This window comes from Apium graveolens, chromosome 2 (genome assembly GCF_009905375.1).
Source record: "Apium graveolens cultivar Ventura chromosome 2, ASM990537v1, whole genome shotgun sequence".
Lineage (NCBI taxonomy): Eukaryota > Viridiplantae > Streptophyta > Magnoliopsida > Apiales > Apiaceae > Apium > Apium graveolens.
Window position 1 is genome coordinate 28,667,670 of NC_133648.1, and position 15,486 is coordinate 28,683,155.

The 15,486-nt window shown below is 29.4% G+C and overlaps 1 protein-coding gene across 1 annotated transcript; it reads left to right on the forward strand.

Annotated features, from left to right (window-relative positions):
* Positions 1–10,656: 10,656 nt before the first annotated feature.
* On the forward strand, positions 10,657–14,529 carry LOC141707197 (glucomannan 4-beta-mannosyltransferase 9-like). The gene is made up of 9 exons (XM_074510240.1): positions 10,657–11,184; positions 11,286–11,384; positions 11,566–11,818; positions 12,771–12,881; positions 12,970–13,106; positions 13,193–13,306; positions 13,448–13,647; positions 13,747–13,953; positions 14,108–14,529. The coding sequence occupies exons 1-9, from the start codon at positions 10,861–10,863 to the stop codon at positions 14,265–14,267; spliced, it is 1,605 nt and encodes a 534-aa protein (XP_074366341.1). The 5' UTR covers positions 10,657–10,860; the 3' UTR covers positions 14,268–14,529.
* The last annotated feature ends 957 nt before the right edge of the window (positions 14,530–15,486 follow it).

A 15,486-nucleotide genomic window follows, 5' to 3' on the forward strand; every position in this document is an offset into this window, starting at 1 on the left:
ATAGATACACACCAGGTTGCGGGAGATCCAGATCTTATTTGACGGCAGGTAGAATATTACTCGTCTAGAAATATAAAAACTTCAAAACATAGGCACGCGCGTGTGCTATATGTCAAAGAATGTCTGCTCTTAGATTCCGTTTAAATTTTACTGTCTATTTTTTTTACTTTTTATAATAATAAATTAATTCTTAAGTCGGTACAAATGTTGTTTGGATTGCTTGGAAAGGCTATTTGAAATGCAATGCGGTTACTTGTTTACGGGGCATTTGGTTCATGTGGGAAAACGGAATGGAATTTAGATTAGGAAAGGAGGAGAATGAAAAGTAATGACCCAGAATTGTTATACATGTTTAATTCAAATCCGGAAACGTAATGAAAATTTACCTGATTATATTTATTTTTTATTTTTTTAATATTAAGTAATCTCAATATAGTCAAATATATATATATTAAAATAATATAATATATTAGCATTATAATAAACCAACATATTTAAGTACTTAAAAGAACCATTAATCTCAACAAATTTATTATCACCATGTTTGTTTTTGCATAACCTAAGAACAATTTTAAGAGCTAAAAATGCAGAAATCAACTTTTCTATAAACAAAAAATCTTAAATATCCATTTTAACTTTTATAAACGTCTAAAATGTCGATTGGTGAAAATAGGGGTGAACGCAGGTCGGGTTGGGCGGTTTAGAGGTAATAAATCGAACCAACCCAATTAATCGGTTTTTAAAAAATAACCTATTAACCAAAAAATTATTTTCAACCCAACCCTACCCTTTTTATATATTGGGTCGGGTTCGTGCGCGCAGGTTGGTTTGGGTTAAAACTCGAATAAAATTGTTTAAATATTTTTAGGAGTCAAAATTACAAATAATTTTAATAAAAAGTTGAAGTGTACCCCATAATTTAACAGAAGATAAAAATTATTGGATACTATATATATATATATTGTGTACTCTTCTACTTTAAAGTCAATAATTTATGGTGTGTTACCCGTAAAATAATTATTTTATATCAAATATATTATTTATTAGAATAGATACATAAAATAAAATGTTAAATAATAATACTATAATCAAAAAATCTGGTTGGGTTGGGTTAATAAGGTTTTAAATTTTTTGTAACTTGACCCAACCCATTATATTCGGGTTGACAAAAAATTAAACCAATTAAAATTCGGGTTTTGGATAGTTCGGCTCTGTCGGCCAAAACAAGGGGCGGGTTGGGTCGTAAAGAATATACTTGGAGATATGTATTTTTCAATGTCTAAAGTGACCGAAAACACATTTCCAACATGTATATTTGAATTATTGGTAAAGGGTGAACATGGTGTATTTTTTACAAAATTTAAAAAATTAAATTTACGTCTGACATGTGTGTAGGCCCCAACCGTATAGGCCACAACTCCAAACATGTTCGACAGCAGAACTTCAAAAGTAAAATATTTTTATAATTTTTTCATAATTTTATATTGAAAATATAATTTGTATATTTTATATTATCACATCCCAATTTCTAAAATTTGAACATCGATAAATATTTTTATATTTATAATTAAATTCAACTAGTTTCGATTAAATTATAATTTGAAGAATATTTATACAGGAAGAATAGGTATTTACAAGTCAAATTCCTCTATACCCTCCTCATATAACAACCTCAACCGTGCAATTAGCTGGCAGAGAACAAAATAAACATACGCATTTGTAGTTGTAAAATCTTTGTCTTTTGGCAAGCTATCATATGTTGTTTAATGAATTCCCATGATGAATAAACTTCTAATTAAGCAATGATTGCTATGTAATTAACATTTGACTTCAACGAATGTATAAGCATCTATTCATCTAATCAAGCAGAATATAGTACCACTAAATCAACATCAAACTTTTTAAACTTGTAGTATTAAGGTATGCTTTTGTAGTTTAACTCTTTTTAGGCGTCACTATTTTAATGTTTACCAACCAGTACTAGCAACCTTTTAATTCCATAAAACGCGCTGGCCCACTTTATATATTGTTGCCTTCTTTTCAATTTACATTCATTTAATTTTACGAAAATATTACTTAACAAATCCAATTACAATTAGTTGCTAAAAACATCAATTATCACCTAACTTTAATTTGTATCTATTCTTACATGTCCATCAATTCATTATGCATAAAGCACAAAATTTACTCCGTTGCACAGAATTGCTAAGCTGCATAGCTTGTGCGTATTAAAAATTCATCCGAGTAAGATGATCGGATCAATATCTTTAAGGAACTTATAACTAAGGTGGAAAATAAAATTTCTCCATATTTTCAAAAGTCCTTTGACTCGTGAAATTAAATGATGAAGGCAAGGGGGTTGTAAGTTCATTTTTATATCATATATTTGTTTAAATTGTGAAACAAATTTTAAGAGAATATTAAGTTATTAATTAAATTAAATTAGAGGTTTTAAAAAATAAGTTTCCTTTCTAATATTTTTTTTGCAAATATATGTTTTCTTAGTTTTAAATTTGCAAAACAGCCATTTTTAAAATATTTTAGCAAAAATATGATTTTGAAACTCGATTCAACCTAATACAATTTTTTAGTACAACCAAATGAAACGTCAAATACAATCGACAAAAATTTCATTTATTTTTCATAATCGTAAAAAAGTCGCATATTCGGTTGCTTTTGAAACCGTATCTTTGCCAATATTTTCAAAATATAGTGAAATCATAAAAAAACTTAGAAAAATTAATATTTTTGATAATTTCTCAATAAATTATTATATTATTTAAAATTTTAAAATATTTATTATTATTAGTAACACATATTTGTGTACAAAAATTATTTTTAATAATTTAAAATATTTGTCGCATGAATTAAAATAATAATACTAAAATTAATTGCTCATACCCCTTTTTATATCCAACTCCCCCGGTTATCATATACTTATACCTTGTGGATTAAAGATATGACTTTGAGAATGAAAAAATTCAACCATACATGCATGAGTTTTGTTTACTTTAAATCCAAAAATGATTCAACATATGTTAAATTGAACCGAACCCGGAAATTAAAAGAATGAGCGACAACATCCAGCAATTAAATACCATTCAACCACTTAAAATAATATTTTTATTTTTTCCAAAAACACAATTAAACATGTAACACATATTGAAAATTACATATATGTTCAATAACAAGGATAATATGCACACAGTAGACTCTATAAGGATTATTAATTAGATGCACACGACATATTCTCTTATTCACATAGATAACACCCATACTCAATTAACAACTCTTAAAATAATATTCTTATTTGATTATCCCATAGTTTAAATCACGGTCACACTATACTAGTGATACGGCTCTATATTCGATATTTCCATGAAGTCTAGTTTATGTCCCTCGTCAAAACAAACTCAACAAGGTATTCATATGCCAGTAATACGACTCTAAATTTGATGTTTTGACATGTGATTAATAAGAAAAGATTTTTCAAAATCCCTCAGTCATTTTAGTTACGTATCGAATCATAAAATTTGGTCATTGGATAGTGTAACACATAATAACTAGTTAGCGCATGTTTCTGAACACATCAATACCTTGCCAAGGTTTGGTTAAGAATGTAAACTAGCACTTATCGAACTATAGAACTATAGAGCTGTGTCGCCGGTATAGTACGCCCGTTATTTAGAACCATGAGATTTTGAAATAAGAATATGATTCTAATATGTATTTATTGCTTAAGAATTCCGATTATATGAATTGTAAAATATATTGTTTGTTTCTCTTTGATAATTGTTAAAGAGTATATGTACATATATGTACTGATTGTAGGCGAGTGTGTTAGCGCCATATTATGTGATAGAAGTTCTATATGCGCACCATGTCTAAAGTGTTTTTTGAAAAAGATAAAAAAGTATTATTTATATGTGACAACTCATGTCAAAATCCATAACTTTTTTTGAAAATCTGATCGAGTACCGACTATTAGTCCGAATTAGGTTGAAATATACCGGCCTAAATACAACCAACTTGGGTAGCCCATCACAACCCCCAATCATGATTTGTTGGTGCATGTAGTAGTACTTTGTTTTATAAACTGAATTAAAGTCCCAAATTTTTTCGATGTGGGACAGGGGTGTTATAAACTCCATCATTTAAACTACTGACATCCTCGTCAAGCCTGAATGTATAGCCCATAGGCTCGGATCATTCTTCCCTAACAATTATGGGATAATGAAAATAGTGAGAATTAATGAATCATGTAATTGAAATTGGTGATTTTTTGAAAAGTTAAAATTTTGAATTCGATAAATTAGTGATTTTGTGCAAATCAAAAATTTAAATTTTATAAAATCACTAATTTTAACTACGAAATAAATTATAATACAGTATGACAATTTTTATTGTTTAAAAAAAATTATCATTTTGTTTATAAGTAAGATATGATGCATATTTATGCTCATATTTTACAAACAATTTTTTTTAACATGAATTACTTTGTTCCATTTATAACTTAGTCTTTTAATACATTTTTTTTATTTGGTAGTTTACATTGCTCACCATTTCTTCAAGGGTGGCTATTAATTTCACCTATATTTTTTGCTACAGATTTTTTCTCGATACAATATACTCTGAATATTATATAATAGGGATAATTAGGACGATATGGTCGGTCGAGGATAACAACACACCAATAGTTATTGGTGGATTTGTCATTCTTATACTGTTTTTGTAAAGGACAAGAGCAATATTTCCTTCTCACAGTAGGAGAGCTGGCCATGGATTTGAACTGGGCCTATCAGATCTAAACAACTTATAAAAATGTATCATACATCTGAACTGAGTTCTTTCTTAAACAAAGTGACGAACGGGTGCATAATGTGTGATGGCTAAGTATAACATCGGTCCCGCGTGACTTGCTTGGAACAACATCTATGTCCACTCTGTATAATATCTTATTTGATTTTCTTGTATTGGCTTAATTTTTTTTGTTCCAGTAAATATATATGTCAATTAAGTAATTCATTCTCAAATATATTAAATCAAGTAATTCATTCTCAAGGTTTGATAAAAACGTCTTAGAAAAAATACATGTATAATGAAACATTAATAATTCAAAATTGAGGGGCTAATAAATTTTTTAAATACGTCTCATATATCGGGACTGGCTATGTCAATAATGATAATCCGTACAATAAGGAGATTATTCGTAATAAATAAACTTGTAACATATATACTGCTATTTTTAATAAATTTTTTATTATTTCTTCGTAAGTAAAAAGACAAATTATAATCCATACAATATGAAAACTGTTTCTAACTAAACAATCTATCTAACATTTTATTCGTGAAAGTTCATGTTATTTGTATTTGTATCCGTAAATTATGAATTTTCTTTTTTTACTAAATAACTTTATATTAGAAATATCAATATTTTTAAAAAAAATAACCATAGATATACTCAAAATTCGGTCTTAATAGGAAAACTTACTTTTTATACATCCAACACATATGAAATCAATTTTTATTATATATGTATATGAAAAATCATAAGATGTTATCTTAAATTACATCAAACCATAAGAATGACAATCCACCTATTGGTGTGTTGCTATCCTCGATGTGGGACAACGGTGTTACAAACTCCCTCATTTAAACTCCTGACATCCTCAGCAGGCCTCAATGGATAGCTCATAGGCTAAGATCATTCTTCCCTAATAATTGTGGTAGAATAATGAGAATTAATGATTTCTAAAATTTATTTTAGTGATTTTTTGAAAAGTTGAAATTCTGAATTTGATAAATTGGTGATTTTGTACAAACCAAAAATTTTAAATTTTATAAAATCCCTAATTTAACTACGAAAAAAGTTTATTATACAGTATGACAATCTTTATTATTAAAAAAAATTATCATTTTGTTTATAAGAATGATATGATGCATATTTATGCTCCTATTTTACAAATAATTTTTTTAACATGAATTACTTTGTTCCATTTATAACTTAGTCTTTTAATACATTTTTTTATTTGATAATTTACATCCTTCACTATTTCTTCGAGGGCGGCTATTAATTTCACCTATATTTTTTTCTACATATTCTTTCTCGACACGATACACTCTGAATATTATATAATAGAGATGAATAGGACGATATGGTCGATCGAGGATAGCAACACACCAATAGTTGGATTGTCATTCTTATGTTGTTTTGGTAAAGGACAAGAGCACTATTTCCTTCTCACAGTGGGAGAGCGATTGGTTATTAGTTGACTTTTAACTAACCGATTATTAATTTGAATTGGGCCCATCAGATCTAAAACAACTTATAAAAAATGTATCATACATCTGAACTGAATTCTTTCTTAAACAAAGTGACGAACGGGTGCATAATGTGTAATGGGTAAGTATTACATCGGTCCCGTGACTTGCATAGAACATCTATGGCCAATCTGCATAATATCTTATTTGATTTTCTTGTATCGGCTTAATTTTCTTTGTTCCAGTAAATAAATATATATATATATATATATATATATATCAATTAAGAAATTTATTCTCAAATATATTTAATCAAGTAATTCATTCGAAAAATGTCTTAGAAAAAAATATGTATAATGAAGTATTAATAATTCAACATTGAGCGCCTAATGAAAATTTTAAATACGTCCCATATATCGGGAACGACTATGTCAATAATGATTATCCGTACAACAAGTAGATTTTTCGTAATAAATAAACTTGTAACGAATATATTGCTATTTTTAACAATTTTTTTATTACTTCTTCGTAAGTAAACGGACAAATTATAATCCGCACAATATGAAAACTGTTTCTAACTAAACAATCTATCTAACATTTTATTCATGAAAGTTCATGTTATTTATATTTGTATCCGTAAATTATGATTTTTTTTACTAAATAACTTTATAGTAGATATATCAATATTTAATAAAAAAAAATCAACCATGGTTATACTCAAAATTTGGTCTTAATACAAAAACTTTCTTTTTATACACCCAACACATATGAAATCAATTTTTATTATATATGTATATGAACAATTATAAGATGTCATCTTAAATTAAATCAAAGCATAAGAATGACAATCCACCTATTGGTGTGTTGCTATTCTTGATGTGGGACAATGGTGGTACAAACTCCCCCATTTAAACTCTTGAAATCCTCCGCAGGTTTGAATGGATAGCCCATAGGCTCAGATCGTTCTTTTTCCTAGCAATTGTGGTAAACTAATGAGAATTAATAATTTCTGTAATTGAAATTGGCGATTTTTTGAAAAGTTAAAATTTTGAATTTGATAAATTGATGATTTTGTGCAAACTAAAAATTTTAAAATTTATAAAACCCCTAATTTTAACTATGAAATAAATTTATTATACAGTATGACAATCTTTATTATTAAAAAAAATTATCATTTTGTTTATAAGTATAATATGATGCTTATTTATGCTCCTATTATACAAATATTTTTTTAACATGAGTTACTTTGTTCCATTTATAACTTAGACTTTTAATACATTTTTTTATTTGATAGTTTACATCGCTCACCATTTCTTTGAGGGTGGCTATTAATTTCACCTATATTTTTTACTACACATTCCTTCTCGGTACGATACACTCTGAATATTATATAATAGAGATGATTAGGACGATATGGTCGGTCGAAGATACCAACACACCAATAGGTGAATTGTCATTCTTATATTATTTTGGTAAAGGACAAGAGCAATATTTTTTCTCACAGTGGGAGAGCGATTGGTTATTAGGTGACTTTTAACTAACTGGTCATGGATTTGAACTGGGGCCATCAGCTTTAAACAACTTATAAAAATGTATCATACACCTGAAGTGAATTCTTTCTTAAACAAAGTGATGAACGGGTGCATAATGTGTGATGGGTAAGTATAGCATCGGTCCTGTGACTTGCTTGGAATGACAACTACGGATAGTCCGCATAATATTTTATATGATTTTCTAGTATTGGCTTAAGTTTCTTTGTTCCAGTATATATAAATGTCAATTAAGTAATTCATTCTTAAATATTTTTAATCAAGTAATTCATTCACAAGGTCTGAGAAAAACGTCTTAAAAAAATGTATAATGAAATATTAATAATTCAACATTGAGGGCCTAATGAAAATTTTAAATACGTCCCATATATCGGGAACGGCTATGTTAATAATAATTATCCGTATCAAGAAAAATTTTTGTAATAAATAAACTTGTAATGAATATATTGCTATTTTTAACAAATTTTTTTATTATTTCTTCGTAAGTAAACGGACAAATTATAATCCGTACAATATGAAATCTGTTTCTAACTAAACAATCTATGTAACATTTTATTCGCGAAAGTTCATGTTATTTATATTTGTATCCGTAAATTATGAATTTTGTTTTTTACTAAATACTTTATATTAGATATATCAATATTTAATAAAAAAATCAACCATGGTTATATTCAAAATTTGGTCATAATACGAAAACTTTCTTTTTATACACCCAACACATATGAAATCAATTTTTATTATATATGTATATGAACAATCATAAGATGTCATCTTAAATTACATCAAAGCATAAGAATGACAATCCAGCTATTGGTGTGTTGCTATCCTCCATGTAGGACAATGATATTACAAATTCCCCCATTTAAACTCTTGACATCCTTGATAGGCCTGAATGGATAGCTCATAGGCTCAGATCGTTATTTTTCCTAGCAATTGTGGTAAAATAATGAGAATTATGATTTCTGTAATTGAAATTGGTGATTTTTTGAAAAGTTGAAATTTTAAATTTGATAAATTGGTGATTTTGTGCAAACTAAAAATTTTAAAATTTATAAAATCCCTAATTTTAACTAGAAATTAATTTATTATACAGTATTACAATCTTTATTATTAAAAAAGTTATCATTTTGTTTATAAGTATAATATGATGCATATTTATGCTCATATTATACAAATATATATTTTTTAAAATGAGTTACTTTGTTTCATTTATAACTTAGTCTTTTAATACATTTTTTATTTGATAGTTTACATCGCTCACCATTTCTTCGAGGGTGACTATTAATTTCACCTATATTTTTTACTACACATTCTTTCTCCGTACGATACACTCCGAATATTATATAATAAAGATGATTAGGACGATATGGTCGGTCAAGGATACCAACACACCAATAGGTGGATTGTCATTCTTATATTGTTTTGGTAAAGGACAAGAGCAATATTTCCTTCTCACAGTGGGAGAGTGATTGGTTATTAGGTGACTTTTAACTAACTGGTCATGGATTTGAACTGGGTCCATCAGATTTAAACAACTTATAAAAATGTATCCTATATATGAACTGAATTCTTTCTTAAATAAAGTGATGAACGGATGCATAATGTGTGATGGGTAAACATAGCATCGGTCCCATGACTTGCTTGGAACAACAACCATGGCCAGTCCGCATAATATTTTATTTGATTTTCTCCACATAATATTTTATTTGATTTTCTAGTACTGGCTTAAGTTTCTTTGTTCCAGTATATATAAATGTCAATTAAGTAATTTATTCTCAAATATATTTAATCAAGTAATTCATTCACAAGGTTTGAGAAAAACGTCTTAGAAAAAAATTTGTATAATGAAGTATTAATAATTCAACATTGATGGCCTAATAAAAATTTTAAATACGTCCCCTATATCAGGAACAACTATGTCAATAATGATTATCCGTACAATAAGGAGATTATTCGTAATAAATAAACTTGTAACGTATATATTGCTATTTTTGACAAAAAATTTTATTATTTTTTGGTAAGTAAACAGACAAATTATAATCCGTACAATATGAAAATTGTTTCTAACTAAATAATCTATCTAACATTTTATTGGTGAAACTTCATGTTATTTGTATTTTTATCCACAAATTATGAATTTTGTTTTTTAATAAATAACTTTATATTAGACAAATCAATATTTTTCAAAAATTAAAAAATTTTAACCATGGGTATACTCAAAATTTGGTCTTAATACGAAAAATTTCTCTTTATACACCCAACACATATAAAATCAATTTTTATTTTATATGTATATGAACAATCATGAGATATCATCTTAAATTAAATCAAAGATAATTTCTTTACACTATTGTTTTCGGTCAGAATTTGAGGATATCAAGTTTTGATCATCTTTTTTTATTTCTGAGCAAAATGAAATCTTATTGATTATATTAATATATCTAGATAGATATCTTTTACGATCTTGAAATATTGAATGAAATCCAAGTTTATACTGTGTTGTCAATAATCGCCATTGCATTTAAAATTTAATTTAAAATTTAATTTAAAAGTAATTAACAAAAGATGATGCATAGTATCAAAGGTCCCCAATCCCATTTCTTTTAATTTATTTGTGATTTTAAAATATGTAGAGACATGCATGTATAATTATCTTTATAAATATCATTTCTCTCACAATATATGACCCAACCAAAGATTGAGTTTGGTTTTAGTTCTTGACCATACTCTCACAAAACATTAAAAATACATTTACACCACCTTTTTGCTACCTCCCCATTTATTACTTGTTGATTTTCGGATTCTTATTAATTTCTAGATTTTCTCATCATTTGCAAAGGCCTTTTACTATAAAATCCAGCTGTGATATACATAATCTGCAGCTTGTATTTTCTCAAGCGTGAAATAAAAGCAAAACTCAAACACATTTCAATTTCAAAGCAAACTCCCATTTCTCGTATCATATACTCGTGTTCTTTTCGCAACCCTTTTGTCTTTATATACAGAGAGTGTGCAGTGCAAGTGTAGTAGTACAATTCTGAAGCAAGAAATGGAGAACGATTCGAAGACGATGGTTTTTCAAGACTCTCCTCAAGCTGCAGGCATTTTAGGCCAAGTTGGAATGCTGTGGGAGTTGGGGAAAGCTCCGTTGATCGTGCCGGTGTTGAAACTAATGGTGAATGTTTGTTTGGCAATGTCTGTTATGTTGTTCATTGAGAGACTTTATATGGGGATTGTGAAGCTTTTTATTAAATTGTTTCGACAAAAACCCGAGAAGAAATTCAAGTGGGAGGCCATGAAGGAAGATCTTGAGTTGGGAAATTCAGCTTATCCCATGGTGTTGGTGCAAATACCCATGTACAATGAAAAAGAGGTATCTTTGATTTATTTCTTACCATTCAGTGTAAATATTATTTATCTTTTATCAAGATTCTTTATTTATTATCTGATATATCTTTTTGTTATATCGAGTAGGTGTATCAGTTGTCGATCGGAGCAGCATGTGGACTTTCATGGCCATCTGATAGAATTATAATTCAAGTTCTTGATGATTCAACGGATCCTGCTATTAAGGTAAATATAATACCTTGAATTAAATTGTTCAGATGTGTAAATTAATACATAAAGCAATCCTTTTTTCTTCTTATTTGAATATTTACGACATAAACAATTGTTCGAATAGGTAAGTAGAATCATTTATCCTTTTTTATTTTGTTTTTCATTGTCCCAAAATAATAATTTATAAAACAAACAGGATATGGTGGAGCTAGAATGTAGGAGATGGGCAAGCAAAGGAATTAACATTAAGTATGAAATCAGAGAAAATAGAACTGGCTATAAAGCAGGGGCCCTCAGAGAAGGATTGAAGCATAGCTATGTGAAGCAATGTGACTTAGTGGCCATCTTTGATGCTGATTTCCAGCCTGAGTCTGATTTCTTGTGCCGCACCGTTCCTTTCTTTGTTCACAACCCGGAAATCGCCCTTGTTCAAGCTCGTTGGAAATTCGGTAATAACACATTTACTTTTTGTACAAAAAAGTAGTCATTTATTGATTTTTCGCGCCATTTGGATTGTTTTACAGTTTCCTCTTAAGTTAAATGAATTCTATGTTTCGCGCCATTTGGATTGTCTTGCAGTTTCCTCTTAAGTTAAATGAATTCTATGTTTCGCGCCATTTGGATTGTCTTACAGTTTCCTCACAAGGAAAACAAATTCTATGTTTAGATAATCTGTTTGACTTATAAGTCTGTTCGAATACTCCATTTCGGGTTATTTCCCGCGTATTCTCCAACAGTGTCTGTATTCTCTTCTCGCCTTGTATACGCTGTCGGTTGGGGGACTGGTTTATAGTTATAGTCCCACATCGAAAAAAAAAATGTGGACAGTCCTACAACTTTGAGGCCCCTAAAACTGCAGACCTCTAATTGTTTCCTTATTGTGGTTGAGTAGGTGTAGTCATTTTACTCATTACCAAACTTCAGCCTAAACACATGTCAAGGATAGATATGGTCTCATGAATCAAAGAGCCCATAGGACCACTTTTAATTATTACTACTTATTATGATGGTTGTAACAATAATGATAGTTGCAGTACTAAACTTCTTTCTGCAGTTCATTTAGTTACAGGTGTAGCCACCTCAGTACTCAGCTTGTGATTTCTATCTTCACTTTTTTATACCTTCTTTTTATTCGATTAGTACATGTTAGATTACATTTTTTATTGCCACAAGTTTTCTGGATTTTGTATGTTTCAGTGTTAGTCTGTCAAAACTTCCTGATCGTTGTTACTCAAAATGATCGGCTTATATGGACTTTAAAGACTCTGTGATTTGTGAATATGTGACTTTAATATGCTCCCCATATCCTGAAAAGTCATGCTGTGGATTCATATAGTTTTAAAGATTTTAATTACAAGAACAAGTGACTGAAAAGAATTTACTTCTATGTTTGCAATGCAGTCAATGCAGATGAGTGCTTAATGACAAGAATGCAAGAGATGTCATTGAATTATCACTTCATTGTGGAGCAAGAAGTGGGTTCCCACACATATGCATTTTTTGGCTTCAATGGTAATTATAAATGAACAATTATGTAAAAAATTGTTTTATGTTTGTGATAATTATAAATAGATAACTAAAAATGTAAATGGTTATGCAGGAACTGCTGGTGTCTGGAGAATTTCAGCACTTAATGAAGCAGGAGGATGGAAGGATAGAACAACTGTTGAGGACATGGACTTGGCTGTCCGAGCTACACTCAAAGGATGGAAATTTGTTTATGCCGGAGATGTCCAGGTACAATCTAAAATCAAACGAGAGATGCCAAATGCAGAGAGATAATTAAACCAAAAGCATAACTTGTAATTGTGTAACTTATTTAGGTGAAAAGTGAACTTCCAAGTACCTTCAAGGCATTTCGATATCAACAACATCGATGGTCATGCGGTCCTGCTAATCTCTTCAGAAAAATGGCTTTTGAAATCGCAACAAACAAGGTTAATTGCCATTTTCATGTCTAAGTGCATTCTTTTATTCATAATAAGCGAGATTTACATTTATCTTACAAAGGATATATGAACTTATAGTGCTTACATCTTATGCTACTCTCTATTTTTAATCTTTGTTGTTTGTTACAGAAAGTGACTTTGTGGAAGAAATTATATGTGCTTTACAGTTTCTTCTTTGTAAGAAAGATTGTGGGCCATATCGTCACATTTAGCTTCTATTGTGTAGTTTTGCCCTTGACTGTTTTAATTCCTGAGGTTGAAGTTCCTATATGGGGAGCTATATATATTCCTTCTGTTATTACCATCCTCAATTCTGTTGGAACTCCAAGGTTTGTTTCTATTAATTAAACAAGTCCATAAGTCCATTCATTGTACAAAGTTGCATGGATAAATAGCAATGATTTTGACTTTGCATAACTTTGTTGCAGGTCCCTGCACCTAGTGATTATCTGGATACTCTTTGAAAATGTTATGTCTTTGCACCGGACAAAAGCAACTATCATCGGCTTGCTGGAGGTAGGAAGAGTCAATGAGTGGGTTGTCACTGAAAAACTGGGAGATTCTGTCAAATCTAAGAATTCCAGAGCTAAACAAGTTAAAAAGTTCAGCCAATTCAACCCAAAATTTTGGGGAAGGTACAAATATTTCCCGGTTCATTTATTTTGTAGTTGCTGAACAAATATTTTTGTATTAGAGATTATTTAGGTGGTGATAAGTATATTCATAAGCTACAACAAAATGTTACATATAAAAATGGTAGTAATGTTTAGTAATAATTGGCATTGACAGATTTCATGGGCTAGAGATGATTGTTGGGATGTTTCTATTCTCTTGTGGATGGTATGATTTCTACTTCGGAAAGAACAATTATTTCATCTACCTCTTCGTGCAATCAATGGCGTTCTTCATCGTAGGGTTGGGCTATGTCGGCACATTCATCCCCAACTAATCATATATTTCACTAAGCACAGCCTTTATGCTGGATCAGTTAATCTAGAGAAATGAATGAATTATTAAGGACATTTGTTTGGATATTATAGTTTGATTCTTTTTGGTTTCCAAAACATATAAGAAAGGCTGGTCATTTTTGTTTTGTGAACTAGCAGTCAAAAAGCATGTCAAGTACTGGTATTCAGGTTTTAGAAAGTATTATGTTCTTCACAAATACATGTCTGGATCAAAGATATGAAAGGTTTTAAATTTTTGGTGGATGCTTTTGTAGTTCACATCTCTTTATCAATATTTATAGGGCGCTAAATCGTGTGTTATATAAGTCATATCTAACATACTGCTCCAGAACCCTTAGATCATTATTTCAAGGGCCCAGTTCTTAGAAATTTTTTTTAGCCTTCACTATTTCAAGGGCTCAGATCTTAGAATTTTTTTTTAGCCTTCACTATTTCAAGGGCTCAGATCTTAGAAATTTTTTTTAGCCTTCCGCAAATATTTTTCGCGAAAGGACATAATATTCGCGGAAGGACATTTCTTCTTTCCGCTAATAATATTGGCGAAAAGAAGAAATGCCCTTCCGCGAAAAATATCCGCGGAACGCTAAAAAAATTTCCTTAAATCTGGCCCCTTGAAATATAGATCCGACGCCCCTGGAGTAGTATGTTAGATAAAACTTAATTAACACAGGATTGCCGGACAACAGGACCCATATTTTTATAGTTATTTAATAAAAGGCTTTTTAGAAAATTACTCTCTAAGTTAAAAAAAATATAAAAATACTATCAATTTTTAAAAATTTTGCAAAAATATATTTTCTTTAACTTTTTAATTGCAAAAACACATGCAACAAAAAACTCTGGTGCAATAACTTTGCATGTTTTGTTGATTTGTATTTTTGTAAATATTTTAAAAAATAGTAAAACTGCAAAAAACTTTTAAAAAGTAGTCTTTTGGTTTTCTCTTTAAAAAAATACCGCTAGCAATTTTTATTGTTTGAAACAAACCAAAAACATCAGATCCAAAGAACAGAGGATGAAAACTTCAACGTCTGATCATTTATCATATTGAAGTTCTGTTTTTTAAAAAACTGTTATTTTAGTGGTTTCTCAATAGTTGGGCTTTAAAAGAAATTCAGGTAATAAGGCTCCGTTTGGGAGTGCGTTTGAAAACTGCTGTGCTTTCAGAAATAGTGTTGTTAGGAAAATTAGATGTTTGTT